The sequence below is a fragment of the Apium graveolens genome, chromosome 6 (assembly GCF_009905375.1).
Source record: "Apium graveolens cultivar Ventura chromosome 6, ASM990537v1, whole genome shotgun sequence".
Lineage (NCBI taxonomy): Eukaryota > Viridiplantae > Streptophyta > Magnoliopsida > Apiales > Apiaceae > Apium > Apium graveolens.
The window spans coordinates 213,150,066-213,166,718 of NC_133652.1; the positions used below are offsets into that span (position 1 = coordinate 213,150,066).

Genomic DNA, 16,653 nt, shown 5'->3' on the forward strand with positions numbered 1-16,653 from the left:
AGATGAGGTCCATATGCCACAAATCAGCCATGTCAGATTGTTGAGTCAATTTTCCATCCAAGATTTAACGTCAGTAACGGCAAGTGACCTACGTGCAAATTTTAAAGAGATTTGTGAGTTGACTGAAAGCTTTTTGAGTTGGATGACCCAACTGAAAGTTAGTAGTGAGTTGAGTGACCTAACTGCCATTTAACCCTTATTACACGTAACAGAATTTGGGGAAGAGATAGAACAATTAACTACAAAAACTTCACACTATAATTGGGAAATTGATTATGGCGATACAAAACTTATTTCAATATTTGAGTAAATTAGTATATTTCAGTAGGAAGGTTAATAGAGAAATATGCACAGAGAGGGGATGAAAAGAGATGAGAAAGTCTGTTAACTGAGCTTAGGCATAGAGAGACACAGTATTTAGAGATTAGGGATTTAAAGGGGAAAGAGAATAGAACGGTAAATATAGGTTTAGGCTTTTAGATTAGTTGGTAAATATAGGTAGCTTTTATTTAGATTAGTTGGGTTGGGTTGGGCCAGGAAACTGAGTGTTTTATTTCTCAAAATTTGAGTTGTTAACGAGCTGCTCAATTACGGCTCTATCTCGACTCGGCTCATATTTATTTGTGAACAAATTCGTGTTCGGCTCGTTTCTTAACGTACTCGATCTAGAAAACGTTTTTTTATTTGATAAGGAAGCTCGTCTCAACTCAGTTTGTAATAAAAAATGAAAATTTAGCTCATTTATATCAAAACTCAACTCGATTCGGTTCGTGAATAGTCTTATTTTAAAGTATTAAACTGATATTTAGCCAAAGTTGAGGGATATAAACGATGAATTAGTCAAAAACAGTCAAATGAATTATGGTTACGAAATTCTATTATTCAGTCTGGCGCTGGCATAGGCACGTTATGACTGCTGCAATCACACAATATTCCACTACTACCGACACATCACTCTCCGACATACGGTTAACACTCCTCATAGAGACACAATCTCCTGAAACTCAACTACCCATCATCATCATCATCATCATCTCACAGATCCAACCTCATCAGCTTCAACTCAGTGGGCTGTTCCAATGCATCTTCACACAACAAGCCACTCAGCTTCTTAATGTACGGACGAACAGGTTGGATAGGTGGTCTTCTTGGCAAGCTCTGCGAAGCTCAAGGCATCAACTACACCTACGGTTCTGGTCGTCTCGAAAACCGTGAATCACTCGAAGCTGACATAAATGGTTTTAAGCCAACCCATGTTTTTAATGCAGCAGGTGTTACTGGAAGACCTAATGTTGACTGGTGTGAGTCTCATAAAGTTGAGACTGTAGGTACGTACTAATGTTGTTGGAACACTTACACTTGCTGATGTTTGTCGAGAAAAGGGTGTTGTTGTGATTAATTATGCGACAGGGTGTATTTTTGAGTATGATGAGGAGCATTTAGTTGGGTCTGGTGTTGGGTTTAAGGAGGAGGATGTTCCTAATTTCTTTGGATCTTATTATTCCAAAACTAAGGCTATGGTAAGTCTGGTTGTTTATATGTTTGTTGTTAAAATCTGAATAGCATGTGCCTTTGCATGCGCGCGCTTAGATGAGAACTAAATTAAAATGAAAAGTAAAAACTCCCGAGTCCTTCATTTTTAGAATCTAATAGTTGTGGTGAACTCTATAACTATGACTGATGATTTCTGAATGACAATTTTAAGATCTTTATTGTGAGTGCAAATTTATGAGCATGTAGCAACTCTTGAAATTTTAAGAACTAGTGATATCAATTGGCTGATCGTTGTCCATTTTCCTGATTTACGAAAGGTGGAGGATTTGCTTGCAAACTACGAGAATGTATGTACTCTGCGCGTCAGGATGCCAATCTCATCTGATTTGTCAAATCCCCGCAACTTCATCACCAAGATAACTCAATATAACAAAGTGGTAAACATACCAAACTCGATGACAATTTTGGACGAACTTCTCCCCATTTCTGTTGACATGGCAAAGAGAAACCTCAGCGGGATATGGAACTTTACAAAACCTGGGGTAGTAAGCCACAATGAGATTTTACAGATGTACAGGGATTACATTGACCCATTCTTCACATGGAAGAACTTTAATCTCGAAGAGCAGGCAAAAGTGATCATTGCTCCGAGGAGCAACAATGAGCTCGATGCTGTTAATCATATAGACAAAGACCAAGAGCCAAAGTTGCAGCCAGACACAGCAAAAGAAATAAGTTCTGATATGCTAAAGTCTTCATATGCTAAAGTCTGATATGGTAAAGTCTGATACGCTAAAGTCTGATATGCCAACTCAGGTCCAACACATGACAGCTCAGGTCCAGCACAATACACAGCTCAGCAAAAGTTAGTTACAGATTAGTGGCTCACAATAAGTCTTGTGTCAGATATATAAGTCAGTCAGAGAGAGAGAAAAAGACAAGCATTGTAAAAATAAACTTGTTCATTACTAAATAATATCATCATCTTCTTCTTCTTCTTCTTCTTCATGATTGCTGTATGTTTCATTTCTGCATCTTAAACTCCATTAATGGAGTTTCATTTGCGAAAGTGACATGGTATCAGAGCTAGATATATAATATCATCAGCTAGTTAAATACATATATATGTACTCACACGCATCTGCTCTTCGATCAAACTCATCAAATCAAAGTAATCGAACATCTACAATGGCGAATAATACAGTCATTGATATAAATCATCCATATTATCTCAGTTCATCTGATCATCCAGGCTTATCACTAGTTACAGAGTTGTTAAACAACCAAAACTATCACCACTAGAGTCGTTCGGTTACGATCGCACTATCTGCAAAATTAAAGCTTGGATTCATCGATGAAACACAACCAAAACCTGCAAATAACTCTCCTCAGTTGAGTTGGTGGATGAGAAGCAATGATCTGGTTATATCCTGGCTTCTCAATTCCATTTCATCAGAAATTCGCAAAAGTGTTGTTTATCTCACCACTGCAAAGCAGATCTGGGATGATCTTTCTGCAAGGTACTCTCAGAGTAATGTTCCTCGTCTGTTCCAACTTCGAAAAGATCTAGCATCTCTAAGTCAAGGTACGAAATCAATAACTACCTATTTTACCACATTTCGAAGCATGATTGATGAACTTGACAATCTATCACCAATACCTAAGTGTGTTTGTACTGCTACTACTTGTGCTTGTGGAAATGCTCAAATTGAGTATGAGAAATTAACTAAGTTGATTCAGTTTCTGATGGGATTAAGTGAGCAATTCACATCTGTTAGAGGTCAGATTCTACTCATGAATCCACTACCTGATATTAGTCAAGCTTATTCAATGTTGCAGCAAGAGGAAAATCAGAGAGACTACTCTAGTAATGTGATTGTTGTTCCTGAAAACATTGCTATGAATGCAAAACTTCACACTAGCTTTAAGCCAAAGCAAGTCAAGAAATTCACAGATCCAAGTGTGATGTGTAACCACTGTAAGATGCAAGGTCATGTGAAGGATAAGTGTTTTGCAAACACTTCATGGATATCCTGATTGGCATAGATTGTATGGTCAGCCAAAACAAAGGTCAAATCAGCACAAAGAAAGTTTAATGCTAATGCTATCACAACTACTGATGTTGAACAATCTGAAACTGCTGCTGGTACTGGTACAAAAAAGGAGTCTACTTCAATGTTCACTGAAAGTCAATACCAGCAACTTCTGAATCTACTTCAACAGACTCAGGGCAAAACACCTGATATCTCTAATGTTACATGGATGAATACTGCTAAGTCTAAACCAAACTGTGCAGGTACACTTCAATGCATTGTTCCTGCTTGTCAAGCCAATAATGTTCAGTTTAATAGTTTTGCACATACTTGGATTCTAGACTCTGGTTTTACACACCATATAACTCCTCATAAAAATCTATTAGTCAATATACAACATGTTGAGTCTGAATTGCTTCTTCCAAATGGTCACAGATCTTGTGTCACTCAAACTGGACATGTAATTCCTAATTCAGAAATTACTCTGAAAGAAGTATTATATGTTCCAGATTTTCAATGCAATTTGTTATCTATACCTAAACTCACAGCAGATAATGCTTGCATTATTTCTTTTTCTTCTTCAAAATATCTGTTTCAGGACCCTACTGTGCAGAAGAAGACAGAGATTGGTGAATTAGATGCGGGCCTGTACAAACTTCATACAAATCATCTCATTCCTTATGCTAATGTGTGTAGTGTCTCAAGTAATCAGTGACACACAAGATTAGGGCATCCTTCATTGTTTGTTCTTAAAAAAATCCCAGAATTAGGAGTTCATGATAATGCTGATTGTTGTGATGTTTGTCAATTCTCAAAACAAACTATAATTCCTTTTCCAGACAAACAGTCTTCTGTTAGTGAGTGCTTTGATATTGTTCACTGTGATGTTTTGGGGGCCATACAGATATAACACTCATGGAAAATGTAATTCTTTTCTCACTATTGTAGATGAATTCTCAAGGTGTACTTGGCTATATCTTTTGTCTGATAAATCTCAAGTGACTTCTTTGCTTCTGTCTTTTATGTCTTATGTATCAAATCAGTTCAAAAAGACTATTAAGACAATAAGAACTGATAATGGTACAGAATTTGTTAATTCCATTCTTACAACAAAAATGCAAGATTTAGGTATCATTCATCAAACTACTTGTGTTTACAGTCCTCAGCAAAATGGTATTGCTGAGAGAAAGTATCAGCACTTGCTCAATATTGCTAGATCTCTTAAATTTCAATCAAATGTTCATATTACCATGTGGGGGGATTGTGTCTTAACAGCTGCTCATCTTATAAATCTTTTTCCTACTATTTTTTTGAATAACAAATCCCCATATGAAATTCTGTTTAAACAAAAACCAGACTATTTAAGTCTCAAAAACTTTGGATGTTTGTGTTCCATCAGTAATTTTCATACTGATGGTGATAAGTTTGCCCTCAAAGCACTCAAATGCCTATTTGTTGGTTACCCTTTCAATAAAAAAGGATATAAGGTGGTTGATCTTGATACTAAGAAATGCTATGTTACTAGAGATATAGTCTTTAAAGAGGATATTTATCCATTTAAAGACAAATCTCCTCCTATTCCTGATACATCTTCTGATAACTTGATGTTTCCAGCATCTCCTTTGCAACATGACACTGATAATTCTGTTGTTCATTTTCCTGATCATGCTACTAATCATGATACTAACAGTACAACTACTTATGTCATTCAACCAGTGAGAAACAAAACTCTTCCTTCCAAACTAAGAGATTTTACAGGTTTGCCCAGGCATCTAATTCCCCACTCTACAACTTCTATAACTGATCAGGTAAACACTGTTTCTTGTTCTTATCCAATTCAAAACTACATATCTTATGACAATGTGTCATCATCATACTCCAAATTTTTAGCTGCTACTGTTCAGTCATTTATACCATACACCTATAAACAAGCTTCTACTGATCACAACTGGTTACAAGCTATGAAAATTGAGTTGAATGCACTAGAGAATAACAACACCTGGGAAATTGTTCTTAAACCACAGAATCAACATATAGTAGATTGCAAATGGCTGTTCAAAATCAAAAATAAGCCAGATGGGAGTATTGAAAGGTACAAAGTAAGATTAGTGGCCAAAGGCTTCACTCAGACATATGGATTGGATTATTTTGAAACTTATGCACCAGTTGCTAAAATGTACTGTCAGATTACTTATTACTGTTGCAGCTACTAAAGAGTGGCCAATTTCTCAAAAGTCTTATTGATTATTGTTTTTGCAAACTCCAAAAGTCTTTGTATGGTCTTAAACAAGCTCCAAGATGTTGGTTCACTAAATTCTCCAAGGCTTAAATAGAGTATGGCTGTAGTCAGTCACATTCTGACAACAACTTATTTACATTGACATCCAACAATAAATTTGTGGCAGTCTTAGTCTATGTGGATGACATCCTGATAACAGGCTCATCCAAGTCTCTTATGCAGCAAGTTATTGATTTTTTGGCTACAAAGTTCAAAGTTAAAGATTTGGGCTCCCTTAAATACTTTCTTGGCATTGAGGTTGCCAGATCTTCAGCTGGAATCTACTTACATCAAAGTAAGTATACTCTTGATATACTCAAGGATACAGGCTTACTAGCTGCTAAACCATCCAAGATTCCTATTGAGCAAAATCATAATCTCCAAGATAATGTCAGTCCTCTTTTACCTGATTCCAGTGCCTCTTCCTATAGAAGAATTGTGGGAAGATTACTATATCTTACAGTCACCAGACCTGATATTTGTTACTCTGTCCAAGTGTTATCACAATTTATAGCAACTCCTAGGTCTGATCATTTACGAGCTGCTCATAAGGTTGTTAGATATCTCAAAAATGCTCATGGCCAAGGTATTTTAATGCCTTCTCATAATCCAATGTCTCTATCTGCTTACTGTGATTCAGATTGGGCAGGTGATAAAATTTCTAGACATTCTCTTACTAGCTACTGTGTCAAGTTTGGCAATTCTTTAATTTCCTAGAAGTGCAAGAAACAACACACTATTTCCAGGTCATCAGCTGAAGCTGAGTACAGAAGTATGGCAGATACTTGCTGTGAACTGACTTGATTGTTGAATTTGTTTAAAACTTTTCAAATCTAGTCTCTTACTCCTGTTACTCTTTATTATGACAATAAGTCAGCCATTTATATTGCTTCCAACTCAGTTTTTCATGAAAGAACAAAACATATTGAATTAAATTGTCATTTGGTTAGAGAGAAGTTACAACTGGGCATGATTCAACCAACCTACATCAGCACTTCTTAACAACCTGCAGATATTTTTACAAAGGCCTTATCTTCTGCTCAGCTGTTTTTCTTTAACTCCAAGTTAGGAGTTTGTAATCTGTTTTCTCCTCCTAACTTGAGAGGGGATGTTAATCATATAGACAAAGAGCAAGAGCCAAAGTTGCAGCCAGACACAGCAAAAGAAATAAGTTCTGATATGCTAAAGTCTGATATGTTAAAGTCTGATATGGTAAAGTCTGATACGCTAAAGTCTGATATGCCAGCTCAGGATCAGCACATGATAGCTCAGGTCCAACACAATACAACTCAGCAAAATTTAGTTACAGATTAGTGGCTCACAATAAGTCTTGTGTCAGAGTGAGAGAGAGAAAAATACTTGTAAAAATAAACTTGTTCATTTTTTTGACTAATTTTGGCTTATAGCCTTACAAATGAGTATCTGTTCTCAACAATTCTCGGGGTGAGCCAGGATCGAACCCAGGATCTGGGACGACAGAGGATAAGCCCTTTACCACTTGAGCTATCCAACCGTGCTCACTTGTTCATTACTAAATAATATCATCATCTTCTTCTTTTTCATGATTGCTGTATGTTTCATTTCTGCATCTTAAACTCCATTAATGGAGTTTCATTTGCGAAAATGACAGATGCTACCAAATTGAAGACCGAATTTCCAGAACTCTTGTCCATTAAAGATTCCCTCATACAAAATGTATTTAAGCCAAATCAAAACACCAATATGGCTTAATGATTTGAGCTTAAAGTTCTCGTTGTCTGTTATCATATGTAATTTCACTATAGTGAGTTGCTATATCTTTTTTTCTTTTTTTTCAAATGCTGTACTTGTGTTACATTATAATTATCAATAAAAAATGTCTGGGTGCTATTTGAACTGTCGAAATTTTCAGTCATTACGTTTGGAGTGAGAACTATGGATATTTGAGATTCCATCCCCTTTAAAGTGTTCGAGGTACTGTGCTATTACGGGCGCTATCATCTCCACTGAAAAGTTGCAGAGTGCTAGTGTGGCAGCCTTGCCAGCATAGGAAAATAATATAATCTGTCTTGGCTGCGCAAAAACAAGATTACTGTATCTGTCTTAATCTGAGCAAATTTGTATGTGAATTCTAGGTCTTGGTGCCTTCTCGAGTGCATTACAGGAGCTGATTGACTAAAAGTGGAAACATATACATGACTTGGAGTTCTATGAGTGGGGTAACATGGATTCACAAATGAGGGTTAGTTAAGATTGCAACTCTTACCTGTTGGCAAGGAGGGTAGATTGAATAGCAGCTCGAGAGCAGTTTGGATGGACAGCCTTGACATGAGGTGCAGCACCGGCTACACAACTGAAACTACTTGTAACCATAGCACCTGTTGCTAACAGAATACCAAAACCATCTGCAAGTGTCTCGCAGAAGACCATCGTTCCTGCAACAACCTCTAAATACATAGCACCAGTTTTGCATATACTAGATATAGCTGGATTCTAACCAAATTTATGGTTTGTTTGCAGAGTCCCTGCTTTTGATGGAGGCTCTGATCGGATTTATCATTTTTTGCTAAATGCTATGATCAGATTTTCTTGAAATAAGTACAATCAAGTTTCTTCAGGAATAGAAAACAAGATATTTCATCTTTCGACTTAGCTGGGAAACTTGTCCATTTCCAAGCACTAATGTGGTTCACATCAGCCACTGTGGCTTTCTGAATGTTTCGTAAAGTCTTGTAAGAAAAAAAAAAGATTCTTTATCATCTTAACATCTATATGGAAATTTCAGAATTTAGCCAGCCTCTACATGAATCATTAGTTGTTGCTTGAACTTTACTTGTTAGGCCCAGAGACCACTATTTCAAATTAGGAAAACAGAAATATTGAGACTTCACCACCTTCTCCAATTGGTTAGATATCTAAAACATAGTTCATATGGTTTTAAAATAGCTTCTTATATAAAGCTCTCATTTCTATCTTCTATTCCGAACCTTTCACAATGGCAAATCATTTCATTACTAATTAAACGTTTGGTTAAACTTCAAAAGATATTTACGACTCCAAGTTGTTTATAAAGAGAAGCAAATATATGAACTTCAATTATTATATATTAGGATTATTTTATTGTTAAACCAAACCCAAATACCCTTTAAGATTCTAGTACATTATACATATGAAATACGCGGCAGATTATTAGTATGGTACCAAATGATTCTAAAAGCAGAGTGTTTTAGTAGTTGACACATTAAACACTGAGCAGAAAATTCATTCCTCAGCTAGCAGTAAATTGAAGGAAGAATGAGTTGAGTTGTCTATTTCAGCTGGATCATTTTGTGGATAAAGAAAAGGCTTAGAAGGCATCACCAAGTGTTCGATATCTCCTTCAAGCATTTCAATAACTTTGTTCATAGGCGGACGCTCACTTGGCTTCATTTGTATACACCACAATGCTACTATTATCATCTTCTTTACCAACATCCTTTCATCCACAGTAGCATCTTCCATCTCAAGCTCTTTCCCTTCAGTGAATTGGTCGTATATCCACGATGGGAAGTGAATTTGACTAACTTGATCAATAAATGGATTTGAATTTTTCTTTCGGCCAGCCATTTCCATCAGCAACATCCCAAAACTATAAACATCTGCTTTGTATGAAATCCCACCTATATTTTTGTAAAACATCTCCGGAGCCATGTAGCCCACTGTTCCTCTTGCTGCAGTGAGAGTAACAATGCTATCATCAGTAGCATACAATTTTGCAAGTCCGAAATCAGATATGGTTGGATTGAAATTCTTATCCAGGAGAATGTTGTGAGGCTTGATGTCAAAATGCAAAATTTGCATGTCACAACCTCGATGTAAGTAGTCAATTCCACTTGCTACCTTGCAAGAAATTTCATACATCTTTTCCCAACTCAATGAAACAATTTCTTCTTCAGTACCTTCTTTACTGAAAATGTATTTTTCTAAAGATCCGTTAGGCATGAACTCATATATTAGAGCACGTTTTGGACCTTCGAAACAAAAGCCGATGAGTTGCACCACATTGACATGATAAATCCTTCCACTTGTAGCAACCTCGTTAATGAATTCTTGTGCAGTGGCCTTCGACTTTCCCAAAATCTTCACCGCTACAAAACTACCACTACGAAGCTTTCCTTTGTAAACAGACCCAAAACCTCCTTCACCCAATTTTTCTCGAAAATTATTTGTGAACTTCTTAATATCTGAGTATGCATACCTTATAGGCATCAAGTTGTTTTGAGCTTGAAGAAAATCCTCAATAGAATCATACATGGATAAATGCCTTTTTTTAGTTTTATACGCCAACAAAGCTAGCAAAAATGGTATCCCTAAAGCAAATCTTGCAGCAAGAATCATTCCTGCAATTTTTCCGAAATATTTGAAAGATTGGAGACAGATGATTTAGCAGTAGCATAGGTGCTTGTCATGTCATTCAAAATTTGCATTCTCGGATATATTATTACTTCTAGTAACTGCTGGAGTTTTCCGATTATAATCGCCTTGTACAGATCATTATTACCTCCTACTACAGGTCTTTTACATGTACATTAGTTGCCAGATAACTTCAAAAAAATTAACAATTTTCAGTTCAAAAGGAAAAGAGAGTATCTTACCGGTGGCCTTTCGGGTCTTTTCGTCTGCAGGCAACAAAGAGATAAATAAGCCAATAAAACCATTTAATTGATCCAGTTATTTAGTAAAGCAAAAAAAGTGCAAAGCTCACTGTCAATTGTTCCCAGAATTCCACGTATGTTGTGCCCAAGGCCTACACGGTTCATGTAAATCTCAGATGGTCAGTTCTTTTGTACTTGCTAAGAAGAGTTGTAAAATGTAAGGCCAAGTATTTTACTCACAATAAAGATGGTATGACGTTAGATGACGAATGTCGCACCTATAGATGGTCGAAAAGGGTCTGCAAGCCCAAAGATGATGATCCAGCAGGCTATCATAATCGCAATCGGCATGTCCACCGTTATCCGCTTTACACTTGGAGCAAAAAAAATAACTCCAACGGAGATCAAATCCATAAACCATTGCATCGCGAAGTTTAGAAAAATCAGATAAGACGGTACCAAAAGGCGACTGGAGTGAGACCCATGCCACCTTTCTAATCATGCAATTGTCCTCCATTTCAGGTACGGATAGATACCCGACCACTAAGTACGTATGAAAATAAACATAATACATTCCCAATACTGAAGCAGAAAAAGAAGAGGAACTTGTTGAAGTGATATTGATGTATCGGGTAGAAGTTACAGGAGACGAGCAATCAATCATTGTAATAGGCTGATTATGGCCTGAGGGATCATAATCTCCAGCAATCGGAAAGTCTTTGTTTGAGATTGAAGGAAATGGAAGCGAAGAAGAGTTACTATTTTGGAGGCCTGGATCAACAATCCTAATCGTAAGATTTACATAATTGATACTCTTAACATAATAGACCTTGTCTGGAAGCAAATATAAGATGGTACGATTATTGACGCAAGACAGCTCTTGAGTGAAGAAAGCAGCATCACATGTCTGATTATCACCTTTCAGTTTAAAAGGACAAGTTATGTTTTGAATATCACCACAAGAAGGAGAATCAGCTATGCAGCAGGATGAGCTAAAACAATATAATACTGTAAAGATGATTATGAATACTAAAGAAGGCGAGCTCCTTCTGTCCATTTTCTTCTTTCGAAACTTAATCCAGTCAGGTACAGAGAAAATATAGTAATCTGATCAATTTAATGGTAAGTGTGGAAAATTCAACAAGGCCAGCTAAGTCAACAACTTCTACATTGTCGTCCCAAACGTCTTAGTCTTCCATGAAAAGTATATTCAAACATTTGACTAAGAATAGAGTTGATCAAAAATCTAATTGTCATTGTTCTCTTGATTACTTCACATATTTCTTCCTTATTTACCCAAACTTGTAGCACAATGAAGACATAATGAATTACTTTAAGTTTACCAATACACTTTGATCATAAGTCAGTCATCATTGTTCAAGTCTTAAGAAAATTTGAACTAGCTAGTCTATGGATTACAGAGCATTGCTTTATCCTTTGTGGATAACACTAGTGTTTTCAATAAGCAAAATTGTAGCGGAAAAAGCAGAAGTTGTAGGCGAGGAGTGTGAAACTAAGAGATGCTCCCATCATGGCCCAGAGATTCGGTTCCCATTTTGGCTCAAAGGCCGGCAGCCTGAGCACTGCGGTCTCCCTGGTTTTCGAGTTTCTTGTCAGAAAGGAAAAACTTTGCTGGAGCTACAATACCTTGCAAACACATCCCTTCAAGGAAACCAGCTCTTCCTTTCTAAAGAGGTATGGGTCAGTTGGATCAATTACACATCTCAAGAGTTAGAAACTCGTTATGTGTTCCACAATAATTTTAAATTTGATTTAAAACTTGTTCCCACTTCGACCATATTGCTGCCAGCAATAGCTCCTCATCCCGAACCTGTAAATAAATACAATACTACATTTTTCAGTTGTTCCTCCATAGTTAAAACTGATTTAAGCATCAACCTCCCTGTATTGCTTACTTCCCTTAGCGGACAAACTTTCCCAGTCTACCATCTCCACGACCTCACAGACACTAGTGAACCATCCATAACCTCCTGTATCAAAGTTTTTAATTCTTCTCTCCCATACACTTTTCTGTTGGAATATTGGTCTACTATCAAATGGTCAACTCCAAATTGTCGGAAATGTGAAGCCAAAGGGCAGTACTGTAAGATGAAGAATAGTACTAGTAGTAGCTCCAGTATAACTGATCACAGTACCATGTGTTTAACTAAAGGTATGTTCATTTTAACTCTGATTAAAAATTAGACATCATGACAAAGGCAGAAATCTGTTACCAAAATATTCCAACCTACATTTACACAACTAACAGTTTAATTCATTATGGAAATGATACAGGTCATGGACATCAGGGTTCAGTTGAGCCTATTGTAGGTATAATTCCAGGTACTACTCTTATGGTGCTTGTCTTGATAGTGTCAGTATATTATGTGATCAGAACATATAGACAGAAGAAATATGATGAATTGAAAGTTGAAATGTTTCTGTCGGACTACCAAGCCAAGAAACCCACAAGGTACTCCTATGCTGATGTCAAGAAAATCACAAGTAACTTTAGCGATAAATTAGGACAAGGAGGTTATGGATCAGTCTACAAAGGTCAAATCACCAGTGACATCATTGTAGCAGTTAAGGTCCTAAATAGCGATCCGAAAGCCGATGGGGAAGATTTCATTAACGAAGTGGGAACTATAGGACGAGTCTATCATGTGAATGTGGTTCGGTTAGTGGGGTATTGCGCTGATGGCTGCAATCGAGCTCTTGTTTACGAGTACCAACCTAACAACTCTTTAGAAAAATTCACATACAGTGGTAAAAATCACCAAAAAAATTTCCTTGGTTGGGAGAGGATGCAAGAAATCGCTCTAGGCATAGCTAAAGGAATTGATTATCTTCACCAAGGGTGCACTCAGCAGATCCTTCATTTTGATATCAAACCTCATAATATCTTATTGGACCAGAATTTCAATCCTAAAATTTCTGATTTTGGTTTGGCCAAGTTGTGTTCCAAAGACCAGAGCATCGTATCTATGACTATGGCTAGGGGAACTATCGGCTATATTGCACCAGAAGTATTTTCTAGGAATTTTGGGAAGGTATCAACAAAGTCTGATGTTTATAGTTTTGGAATGTTAATTCTTGAAATGGTAGGGGCAAGGAACAGTAACGTAGAGGGCAACACAAGTGAAACATACTTTCCGGAATGGATTTTTCATCATTTGGAGGAAGGTGGAGAATTAGCAATCCAAACAGAGAAAGAAGAAGATTTAAACATCGCAAAAAAGCTGACAATTGTGGGACTGTGGTGTATAGGGTGGCATCCGGTGGACAGACCTTCAATGAAACATGTTGTCCATATACTTGAAAGACAAGAATGTCCGACAATGCCACCTAATCCTTTTGCATCCTCAAATGGACGGTCATTTACAAATGATCTAGAAGTCATTTCTGAATCTGAGTGACTAATATTACAGACTAATGTACACAATGAAATAAACCATGTTTTTTAGTGGAACAGTATTATGAACTATATTTCTTGCATTAGAAACGAAGGCAAACAGCATACTACTTGTCTAGTTATACTTTCATGTATTTGTTTTGTAATGTAACTTGATATTACTCTACTGCATTACACTCTCAACTTGCGCCTAGGAGAAACTGTTGTTCAACAACTGTAATTAGAATGATTTCAGGCTACATATAATTTTCAAGATCAAAGCCTGTAATCTATATCTGGGAGAGGCTTGAATCAAAATGATACAAATTAAAGGATGCGAGAAATTTATAGCAATCACCTGTCAGACCAAAACTATAAACATATGTGTAAACAGTTTTGCTTAAAATGCGAATCAAATGATTGTGAGAACCAAAGTGTTCTATTTCAGATTGAGAACTAAAGAACAGTGAGAACCAAATGTTTTACCAAACAAATTTTGTAAAAACCAGTACATAAAAGAAGTGCAGAACCAAATTTTGTTTGGGTCTGGATTTTGAAGGTAACGGATTAAACAACCCTAAACATTATGCAGAATGAGAGGATGTAATGTAAATGATGACTGAATATAGTTTTTGGCAACTCCTTCCAGATTAATGAGTATGTGGTGGTTAAACAATCCTAGCAGAATACCAGCATTTTCCCGGAGGGACAATGATATGATCAGAATCTTATTGAAATCAGTTTGATGTCTACTAGTACTAGATTATCCTGTAGATAGTAAATGAACAAGGTGCTTCATCCTACAACCTACCTGGAACATATGTCCTCCATTGCACCTTGAGTTCTCACACATCACAGTGGCAAGTTTATACTCGGTTGTTGCACATCTCCAATGTATGTGATTATCATATATAGTCCAAAGCCTCCCCTTGTACATGGAACACTCTAAAGAAAATAATACGAGGCAATGAGTGGCAAAGAGAAATCAATCCAGTACATAATGCTACAAGAACAATGTAAATTATGAATTTATGATTACATAGCTTTTCAGTAAAATTGCTGGTCAGTTAAACGGTTTTGATCGATTTTCCTACCTATAAATGATCATCAAAATTGTTCGATAAAGACATGAATTACTGCAAATGTTAAAGATGATCAACATCAGATGTCTATCACATAATACAACCTGTAGATATGTTAGCAAAATGTAACACTAGTAAAATCAATAGCAAATATCCATCACACAAGAATACAACCTGTAGAGATCTTATCTGAGGTGAATTCAAACTCGCAAACATCCTTTCCATCATGCAACACATAAAATTTGTCCACAAACAATTTGGATTCCATAACTAACTGACAGACAAATTGAGATAACATGACAAATATGATACAAACATAAATCCACTCCAGATAAAAACAAAAGCAACAAACAAAAACACAATTCATTATCCAATAACACCATGTAATCATGTATTTTTCTTTCGTTTCAGTAAAATGATAGTAACAAAGAACTTCAATAAGAGAACTCCCACTATAATCATCCAACACTAGCCCTACAACCAATCACCAATCTATAAAAGACGCATTAACCCTCGTACCAAAGTACCGAGACCTAAACAACCACAAACCCAAAAAATCCTCATAATTATCTTTTCTTTAATTCCCTAATCAGATAATTTTCTTTCCCATTAATTCCAACTCCTTCCTACCATACAATCCATCCCTATGCTTATCCTCCTCACCGGAACTCACTCCCGCCGGCGCCATCTCCGTCGCCGGCACCGGCCACACAACAGATGGGGCCCCCAATCCCAACCCCAAATTCGCCACCGTGGCAGGCATCATCCAAAACCCATTAGACGGGACCCACACAGGGATAGGGGCCAGCCCCAAAGACTGGGTCCCACCAACACCAGCCCCGTCATTCACCCTCCTCTTTTTTCCCTTATTATTATTATTATTATTACAATCCCCATCATCACCACCCTCCACGTCAGCATTATTATTATTATTATTATTATTACAACTCTCACTAGGTATCTTGAGGGTCCCACCAACAGACACAGCAATCGCCGGCACAGTTCCAGTCCCAGTAGCTTTAATAATCTCGTCCTCCGCATGTTCTAACAACCACTGAATGGTTTCACCATCAGATTTATGTCCCAATTCTCGGGTCAACTGAAAGACCCGAGCCGCACATGTCGCGGGTAATCGGATCCTCCTGCCCCGACCCTCAACTTTTGTGTGCCTATCCTTATTTTTAGCCTTTTTCACCATAATGGGTTTGTCAATCCGGGTCGGATCATCCAAACCCACGTTCATATTCACCATTGCCATCTCTTCTTTCTTGAAAACGGGTCGACCCGGTTCGTTTTCTCCGCCGCTGGTGCTGATATCAGACACCCCGCCTTCATCTTCATGAAATGCAGACATGTTTTTAATGATAAATGTGAGTAAATGTTGTGTGTTTTGTATGAAAAGGAGGGGTAGGTATGAACAAACCCTAGAGAGATACAAGGTGTGATGTGTGTATATATTGGTTAGTGTGGGAGAAATGGACGGTGGAGGTTGGTTAGGATGCTGCCACGTGGGAATATCTAGTGTGGTGGGTTGTGTTATGTGGACCATGTGGGCCTCCAAAAGAACTGGGCTCGACTAAATGGGTCCCATTGATGAAATGGATGGATGGGTATGATTGGGGTGGAGGGAACCGTCAAATGAAGAAGTATATTTTATGTGGAAATACAAGAGGACAAGAGGTGAATTGAGAATTGTGATTGTTTACATCATGCCAGCATCTGCAAGACACTAGTAAAATGCATCATCAAATTTTAAAAT

At 37.2% G+C, this 16,653-nt stretch overlaps 4 protein-coding genes across 6 annotated transcripts; 2 read left to right on the forward strand and 2 right to left on the reverse strand.

The window, feature by feature from the left end:
• Positions 1-346: 346 nt before the first annotated feature.
• On the forward strand, positions 347-2,470 carry LOC141665717 (bifunctional dTDP-4-dehydrorhamnose 3,5-epimerase/dTDP-4-dehydrorhamnose reductase-like). The gene is given in 4 exon segments (XM_074471702.1): positions 347-379; positions 986-1,324; positions 1,326-1,520; positions 1,812-2,470. Coding segments are annotated over 4 exon segments (1,023 nt in total). The 3' UTR covers positions 2,268-2,470.
• A 6,405-nt stretch (positions 2,471-8,875) lies between these two features.
• On the reverse strand, positions 8,876-11,530 carry LOC141666638 (rust resistance kinase Lr10-like). 2 transcript variants are annotated; one of them, XM_074472751.1, is made up of 4 exons: positions 10,659-11,530; positions 10,529-10,570; positions 10,419-10,442; positions 8,876-10,163 (listed from the first exon to the last, which is right to left on the reverse strand). In XM_074472751.1, the coding sequence occupies exons 1-4, from the start codon at positions 11,473-11,475 to the stop codon at positions 9,046-9,048; spliced, it is 2,001 nt and encodes a 666-aa protein (XP_074328852.1). In that variant the 5' UTR covers positions 11,476-11,530; the 3' UTR covers positions 8,876-9,045. The 2 variants fall into 2 exon arrangements, with proteins under 2 accessions (XP_074328852.1, XP_074328853.1); XM_074472752.1 differs by having other exon boundaries at positions 8,877-10,163; positions 10,697-10,992.
• A 184-nt stretch (positions 11,531-11,714) lies between these two features.
• On the forward strand, positions 11,715-14,040 carry LOC141666639 (rust resistance kinase Lr10-like). Its single transcript, XM_074472753.1, has 2 exons — positions 11,715-12,591; positions 12,714-14,040. The coding sequence occupies exons 1-2, from the start codon at positions 11,829-11,831 to the stop codon at positions 13,835-13,837; spliced, it is 1,887 nt and encodes a 628-aa protein (XP_074328854.1). The 5' UTR covers positions 11,715-11,828; the 3' UTR covers positions 13,838-14,040.
• Positions 12,119-16,410, reverse strand: LOC141666640 (uncharacterized). Of its 2 annotated transcripts, XM_074472755.1 has the most exons (4): positions 15,069-16,410; positions 14,907-14,948; positions 14,624-14,757; positions 12,119-12,249 (listed from the first exon to the last, which is right to left on the reverse strand). In XM_074472755.1, the coding sequence occupies exon 1, from the start codon at positions 16,246-16,248 to the stop codon at positions 15,484-15,486; it is 765 nt and encodes a 254-aa protein (XP_074328856.1). In that variant the 5' UTR covers positions 16,249-16,410; the 3' UTR covers positions 12,119-12,249; positions 14,624-14,757; positions 14,907-14,948; positions 15,069-15,483. The 2 variants fall into 2 exon arrangements, with proteins under 2 accessions (XP_074328856.1, XP_074328855.1); XM_074472754.1 differs by having other exon boundaries at positions 14,907-16,410.
• Between the last annotated feature and the right edge of the window lie 243 nt (positions 16,411-16,653).

Coding starts and splice junctions, on each gene's coding strand:
- LOC141666638 (XM_074472751.1), bottom strand. CDS start 11,475: ATGGACAGAAGGAGCTCGCCTTCTTTAGTATTCATAATCATCTTTACA. Junction 10,571..10,658: donor AACGTCATACCATCTTTATT/GTGAGTAAAATA, acceptor TGAACCGTGTAG/GCCTTGGGCACAACATACGT. Junction 10,443..10,528: donor AATTCTGGGAACAATTGACA/GTGAGCTTTGCA, acceptor TGTTGCCTGCAG/ACGAAAAGACCCGAAAGGCC.
- LOC141666639 (XM_074472753.1), top strand. CDS start 11,829: ATGGATTACAGAGCATTGCTTTATCCTTTGTGGATAACACTAGTGTTT. Junction 12,592..12,713: donor TACCATGTGTTTAACTAAAG/GTATGTTCATTT, acceptor GAAATGATACAG/GTCATGGACATCAGGGTTCA.
- LOC141666640 (XM_074472755.1), bottom strand. CDS start 16,248: ATGTCTGCATTTCATGAAGATGAAGGCGGGGTGTCTGATATCAGCACC.